Source organism: Nicotiana tomentosiformis, chromosome 2 (assembly GCF_000390325.3).
Source record: "Nicotiana tomentosiformis chromosome 2, ASM39032v3, whole genome shotgun sequence".
In the NCBI taxonomy this organism is placed as follows: domain Eukaryota; kingdom Viridiplantae; phylum Streptophyta; class Magnoliopsida; order Solanales; family Solanaceae; genus Nicotiana; species Nicotiana tomentosiformis.
In genome coordinates, this window is record NC_090813.1 from 10,202,309 (window position 1) to 10,210,177 (window position 7,869).

The 7,869-nt window shown below is 42.0% G+C and overlaps 2 protein-coding genes across 2 annotated transcripts; both read right to left on the minus strand.

Moving 5' to 3' along the window:
- Positions 1-4,343: 4,343 nt before the first annotated feature.
- LOC138904331 (uncharacterized) lies at positions 4,344-5,340 on the minus strand. Its single transcript, XM_070192832.1, has 2 exons — positions 4,996-5,340; positions 4,344-4,622 (listed from the first exon to the last, which is right to left on the minus strand). The coding sequence occupies exons 1-2, from the start codon at positions 5,338-5,340 to the stop codon at positions 4,344-4,346; spliced, it is 624 nt and encodes a 207-aa protein (XP_070048933.1).
- A 15-nt stretch (positions 5,341-5,355) lies between these two features.
- On the minus strand, positions 5,356-6,873 carry LOC138904332 (uncharacterized). Its single transcript, XM_070192833.1, has one exon. It carries the CDS (start codon positions 6,871-6,873, stop codon positions 5,356-5,358), a length of 1,518 nt encoding a protein of 505 aa, XP_070048934.1.
- Between the last annotated feature and the right edge of the window lie 996 nt (positions 6,874-7,869).

A 7,869-nucleotide genomic window follows, 5' to 3' on the forward strand; every position in this document is an offset into this window, starting at 1 on the left:
CTCCCCCCCTCCCCCCCCTTTTATCTTCTTTGGGGGAGGTGTTGAGGTCACTTTTACTTTAACCGGCGCAGTGGAAGTAGCCTTGGCTTTTCCGGTGTCTTTTCTGGGAGGCATCGTTATTCCTACACAAATAAGCAGTAGTCAGATAAAACTGCATTACACGTTACACACATAATTTTTTCCGACTTCCCGAGGTTACTCAGACTCCACCTCGTCTTTCCTTAATATTAGAATCAAAGAACAATACATGGGCTACCCGCGAGCCACCCCACTTAAGATTTTATCGTGGTGTATGACTTCATAACACTAGTCTATTAATCCCGGAGACGGGCTCCAATGGGGACAAGGAATGCCATTGAGGAATTATATCAAACACTTAACGTGCATTAGTGCCATGGTATTTCTTATGGACATGAGGGATTGCCTCATCCTCCCAAATCAGCTTGGGGGTTCCGTACTACCACACATTTTCATAATCCCAGTACTATTCCTATGGGGTTTCATGGGGTTGGGGCACACAAATTCAATACCACAATGAAGAACAACCACCAATTTTTGTGTGTAATATTATACATGTACCTCTGTCGAAATTGCAAAGGGAAGAAGTGAAATCATACCTTTGAAGCTTTTGAGTGGAAGAAGCTGCCTGAGAATTTCTGATTAGTGTGAAAGAATAGCAATACTAAACTTGACTTCAATGGGGATGGGGGATACTACTATGGCAATGTGTTGTTGAGTGTTTGTGGGTGAGGGCAATTCATACAGTGTATTTGGTTGAGAGAAACATTGATGAGAAGATGTGTGTGTTTGTGAATTTCTTTTCTAAAGCTTGATATGTTTTTGGTTTAAGTGAGGTTAGGGTTGTGTGTATTGTGTTCAGTGTTTAAGGGGTGTAATGATAGGAGGTTCGACTAAAATAACGTGAGCTGGGCCGAAATAACTTACCTGGCGTCGCCTGGCCCAGTACCTGGCATTAGCCAGGCGTCGCCAGCCTAAAGCCAAGCAGACCCTAGCGTCGCTAGCCTAAGGCCAGGTAGACCCTGGCGTTAGCCAGGCATCGCCAGCCCCAGCGCCTGTTGTCCGTCAGGTGATGCTGAAACCCTGTTCGACTTGCCCAACTCTCCTGCAAACTTGTTAGTACCTAAAAACAAAACCAAAACAAGGAAAAATTCTAACTACACTAAAAATCAACTACGAATTGGGTTGCCTCCCAACGAGCGCCTGATTTAACGTCGTGGCACGACGCAGATAATTGCACTTAAGGCTCGCTTAACCTTGGTGGCTCGAGCAAATGAGTCACCAACACCACCTTAACATCTTCCATGCCCAAATAATGTTTTAACCTGTGCCCATTGACTCTAAACGTGCGAGAGTCATTTGATGCATCAATCTCTATGGTTCTGGTGGGGTGAATCTCCACCACACTAAATGGTCCCGACCATCGTGACTTTAACTTACCCGGGAATAACCTCAACCTCGAGTTGTATAGCAATACCTTATCTCCGGGTTTAAAACTCCGCTCAAGAATATTTTTATCATGCATTATTTTTATTCTCTCCTTGTATAATCTTGTGCTCTCAAAAGCGTGGTAACGAAATTCATCAAGCTCGTGCAGCTCTATGACTCTGCTTGTGCCCGCAGCTTCTATATCAAGATTCAATTGTCGCAGTGCCCATAAAGCTCTATGCTCCAACTCCACTGGTAGGTGACATGCCTTCCCAAATACCAATTTATATGGCGTCATACCAATCGGAGTTTTGAAAGCTGTACGATAGGCCCAGAGTGCATCATCTAACTTTCTTGCCCAATCCGTTCTTGAAGCATTCACAGTCTTTGTCAAAACACTCTTTATCTCTCTGTTCGACACTTCTACTTGCCCACTCGTTTGAGGATGATATGGGGTGGCAACTTTGTGACGTACACCATACTTTTCTAACAGCTTTGCGAAGGCTCGATTACAGAAGTGAGTGCCTCCGTCACTGATTATCGCCCTTGGAGTGCCAAATCGGGTGAATATATTTTTTCTCAAAAAGCCAATTACTCCCTTAGCATCATTTTTCGGGAGCACTGCAGCCTCTACCCATTTCGACATGTAGTCCACTACTACGAGTATGTATTTGTTGCTATATGAGCTGACGAAAGGCCCCATGAAATCAATTTCCCACACGTCAAACACTTCTACCTTTTGAATTGGGTTCATAGGCATCTTATGTAGACGGGAAATATTCCCAGTTCGTTGGCATTCATCACAACCTTTCACCCGTAAGTGTGCATCCTTGAACATTGTCGGCCAGTAGAAGCTTGATTCCAGCACTTTCGCGGCGATCCTTACTTCTCCGAAGTGGCCACCATATGGTGATGCATGACAAGCCTACAAAACAGAAGATTGATCTATCTCGGGGATACATCTCCGGATCATGTTATCAACACAAATTCTGAACATGTAAGGCTCATCCCAATAATACATGTGACAGTCACGAAAGAACTTTTTCTTTTGAACAGAGGAAAGATCATAGGGGATAATACCGCTTGCCAGGTAGTTTGCAATGTCTGCATACCATGGCGCTTCCTCCAGTATCACTGCTAGCAATTGTTCATCTGGGAATATCTCAGTTATATCTTCTACCTCGACTTTCTTTTCAGCTCCCTCTAACCTTGAAAGGTGGTCTGCCACTTGGTTCTCTGCCCATTTTCTATCGCGGATCTCCAAATCAAATTCTTGTAGCAAAAGAACCCAACGGATCAAGCGTGGCTTTGACTCCTTCTTTGCTATCAGGTACCTAAGTGCTGCATGGTCAGTATAAACAATCACTTTTGAACCAATCAAATAAGACCTGAATTTGTCGAATGCAAACACCACAGCCAACATCTCTTTCTCAGTCACGGTATAATTGAGTTATGCACCGCTCAGCATTCTGCTTGCATAGTAAAGTGGGTGCACCAGTTTGTCCTTTCGCTGCCCCATGACTGCTCCTATAGCATAGTCACTTGCATCACACATGAGCTCAAATGGTTGCTCCCAGTTGGGTGCAACGATGATTGGTGCAGTCACCAGTCTCCTTTTCAGCTCCTCAAAGGCTAACCTTCAATCATCAGAAAACACAAAAGAATGATCCTTTTCAAGGAGTTTACATAAGGGTTAGCAATTTTTGAGAAATCCTTTATAAATCGCCTGTAAAACCTGGCGTGCCCAACGAAACTTCTTACTGCCTTAACTGAAGTGGGCGGTGGAACCTTCTCAATCACCTCAACCTTAGCATGGTCAACTTCAATACCCTTACTGGACACTCAATGCCCCAACACTATACCTTCTTGTACCATAAAATGGCATTTCTCCCAGTTCAACACTAAATTTGTCTCCATACACCTTTTTAACACTCTTCTTAAATTATGCAGACAGTCTTCAAATGAATCCCCTACCACAGAGAAATCATCCATAAATACTTCCATAATATCTTCAACCATGTCAGTAAAAATGGCTAACATACACCTCTGAAAGGTGGCTGGTGCATTGCATAGGCCAAACGGCATTCTCCGAAAGGCAAAGATGCCATACAGGCAAGTGAATGATGTCTTATCTCTATCCTCAGGGGCTATGGAAATCTGATTGTACCCCGAATACCCATCCAAAAAATAGAAGTGAGACTTCCATGCCAGTCTATCCAACATTTGGTCAATGAATAGTAAAGGAAAATGGTCTTTCCGGGTGGCTGTGTTCAGTTTTCTATAATCCATACAAATTCGCCAACCCGTAACTGTACGAGTTGAGATCAACTCATTATTCTTATTGGGCACTACAGTCATTCCACCATTCTTTGGCACACACTGAACTGGGCTAACCTAATTACTGTCAGAGATTGGGAAGATGATTCTTGCATCTAACCACTTGATCACTTCTTTCTTCACCACTTCTTTCATGTTGGGGTTTAGCCTTCTTTGATGTTCTCTGGAATGTTTGTGCCCATCTTCTAATAGAATCTTATGCATACAAAATGTCGGGCTGATCCCCTTAATATCTGCAATGGTCTAGCCAATTGCAGTCTTGCATTCCATTAACACCTGCAAAAGTTGTTCTTCTTGCACATCTAACAAATTGGATGAGATAATAACAGGTAAAGTGGATTTAGGTCCCAAGAAAGCGTACCTGAGGTGAAAAAGTAACGGTTTTAGTTCCAACTATGGTGGCTCTTCAATTGACGGCTTAGCTGGAGGTATTTTTCTTTCTTTCAAGTGTAAGGGCTCGAATTCGAACTCTCTTTTCCAGTACCCTCGCCCTTCAAGGGCCAAAACCCACTTTGTCAAGTTTTCACCATTCATTTCTTCTAAGTTCATAAGACATGTTGCTAGAGGACTTTTGCATTCAGAGTCTTATCTTCCTCCTCCAAGATCACATCCACAGCTTCTATCAGAGAGCAGTTAGCAAACTCACTAGGTCGCCGCATAGATTTTTGCACATTAAACTTTATCTCTTCATCGTTCAATCTCATCTTTAGCTCTCCAGTTTCACAATCAATTAGGGCTCTCCCAGTGGAAAAGAATGGCCTTCCCAAAATTATGGGAATCTCCTCGTCAACCCGGCAGTCTAAAATGACAAAATCTACTGGGAAAACAAACTTCCCCACCTGTACTAATACATATCATCAATGATACCAGAGGGCCTCTTCACTATCCGATCGGCCAGCTGTAATAACATCGACGTGGGTCTAGCTCTTCCAATGCCTAACCTTTTGTAGATAGTCAAGGGCATCAAGTTTATGCTTGCCCCCAAATCACAAAGTGCCTTAGCAAACGCATAGTTGCCTATTGTGCATGGGATTGTGAAACTCCCTGGATCAGATAACTTCTCAGCTATGGGTCTTGCCACAACAGCACTACATTTCTGAGTCAGTGTAACCGAGGCCAAGTCTTGAAAGTCAAACTTACGATACATCAAGTCTTCATCATTTTTGCATAACCAGGCATTTCCTTTAAGGCATCAATCAATGGAATGTTTACCTGAATTTGCTTCAACATCTCCAAGAATTTCTTATATTGCTCATCCTTTTGATATTTGGCCAATCTTTGGGGGAAGGGTGTTGGAGGCCGCTTCTTTAATGTGCTTTGATTTTGAAGCTCCTTTGGCACTGTTTCTGCTGCCTTCTCTTGCTCTGACTCAGTTTTCTTCGCGACTTCTGTTTCCTTACTTGTTTCGGCTGGCGCATGTTGTACCATCACCTCTGTTAACCCTGTTGAGTCATCTATCTCGATGGGTACATGCACAAGTGTTTCAGTAGGCCGACTTTCGCGAGCCATCTCTTGCTCCAGATTTAGGTCTCTACCATTTCGTAGACTCACTGCCATAAGCTGTTTTGGGCCCTATTCTTTTGGATTGACTTGTGTGTCAGCAGGTAACGCCCCTTGGGGACGATTGTTTAGGGCCATAGAAATCTGTCCTAATTGAATCTCAATACCCTTTATTGCTGATTCATGCGAGTCTACCCTCTGTTGCATTTTTTCCGTTGACCCAATCAATTGTTGCAGCATTCCCTCAAGTTTAGTAAACCCATCCTCTAGTCTCATAATCTGTTGTTGTTGAGGTTGTTGATAAGTCAGCTGCTGATTTTGCTGGATGTAGCCTTGTTGCCTTTGGTAAGGCGCAACTTGACCCATTGGTCGCATAGCTCCAGCATTGTTGTTGTTATTGTACTGTTGTTGAGCTGGTCTATATTGTTGATTATGTTGACCCCAATTCAAACCACCTTGCCTCTGTCTCCCATAGTTGGCTACATAATTCATATCTTCATGATATTGCTGGTTGTCACCTTCCGCACTCCACGAGCAAACATATGGTTGGTTAATGCATGGTGTACATAAGCCCCCATTAGTTGTGTCAACTATGTGAACCTGCTGCTTCTGGCCTGATTCATCAATCTTTTTGGTGAGGATACTCATTTGTGTCATTAGGGTAGCCATATTCTCAGCTATAGAGTTGTTTGGATCCAACGCCACTGAGTGAACTGCCGGAGTGATCGTGGAAGCTCTAGTCATCCATCCTGAGTTTTGTGCCATCTTATCAAGTAGGATCTTGCATTCTGGGAATGTTTTACTCAGAAATTCTCCACCCGCTGAAGCATCAACATTGGCCTTTAAGCTGTCAGCCAATCCCATGTAGAATCTCTGCCCCAACATCTGATCTGGGATACCATGATGTGGACGCTTAACCAATATGCCATTGAATCTCTCCCATGTTTCTTGTAGTGATTCTGTTTGTCTCTGCCTGTAGCTCAATATATCATCAATCTGTTGGGCAGTTTTATTTGGTGGGTAGAATTTGTTCAAAAATTGTTTGACTAATTCCTCCCAAGTAGTGATGGAATTTATGGGGAGCGAATTAAGCCAAGTCTGAGCTTCTCCTGTCAGCGAGAATGGGAACAACAAAAGCTTTATTGCGTCCGGTGTTACGTTGTGTTGCCTTTGCGTTAAACATATTGACATGAAATTCTTCAGGTGCTGCTGAGGATCTTCAATATGTGACCCAGAGAACAGTCCCTTGTTCTGCAACAAATGTAGCATGTTATTTGTGATTTGGAATGATTCTGCTTGTATCTGAGGGACTGCAATTGCGGTTGCCAGATTGTCGGCGGTGGGTTGTGCCCAATCATATAATGTTGTTTCTGGTACAAGAAGCACCACACCCCGAATGTTTGGTTCATTCTCATTGTTTCTGTTGTTTATTGGATTTTCTATTCCGTCAGCCATGTTTGGTTCGATTTGTTCTCTCGAGTTTCGTTGTTGTTTGCTTCTCTTGTTTGCTCGATTTAGTGCCTTGAAAACTTTCTCAGGATTTGATATCGCTTCAAGCAATTCACCAGTTCTTGAGGAATTCCTAGGCATGCACCTGTAACACCCAAGACTACAAACGTTAAAATTTCAATATATTTGGTTTAGAATGGGGAAAATTGACTATACTAAGAATTCTAGCACTTCTTTTAGCTGTAATTAATAACGTTAAATCCCCGGCAACGGCACCAAAATTTGATCACGCCCAACTATGCCTTATAAAAAGGACTAAGTGGTCGTTGCAAATATATTCCGCCTAATAAGTCCGGAGTCGAATCCCACAAGGAATTAACCTATCAAATACAATTACTAGACTCGCACAAATTCACACAATTAATCTTCAGAAAGATTTAAGTAACAGATTGGTTTTTACTAACTAAATATTACGTAATTAAAATGTAATAATTAACAACTAACTACGAACAGGTTGTAAACAAGAATTGGAATGATCTAAGGTTATGATTTCCCCTATTGTCAGAATCTTTTTTGCTACGTTTTCTACAAATTTGCCTAAGTCTTCTCTACCGATCATGAGCACTCTAACTGTCGTAACTCTCTCCCGAGTAATTATCACAATTACTAGACATATTCTCCCGAATTATGCTAGCTAGCATTAAGCACAACTCACTCAAATCGCACCAAGGTTTCGTTATCCCTAAACCCACCTTTAAACCTCCGTATTGATCCCTCATATACGTTTAGGAGTGATGTTGTTCAACAACTACCTAAATATGCACTCTCTCCCGAGTAATACATACTAAATAGGCACAGCTAATTGAAGGCCCTCCAATCAACCACAAGAATAATATAGTTGAACAAATAGAGAAAATACTACGGCAAATCTATATTAACATAACAAGAAAATCATCCTTCAATAGGTTCCATCAAAACCCTAGATTAGGAATTTAGCTACTCATGAAGATACGTTAGAGTGATTTTAGGATACTAATTATTATCATTAAATGCCTAAAAATATACATAATTGGTAATTGGGTATATAATATGTAATTATATTAAAACTTGAGTAGGGAGGGTAATAAAGATTGAAAT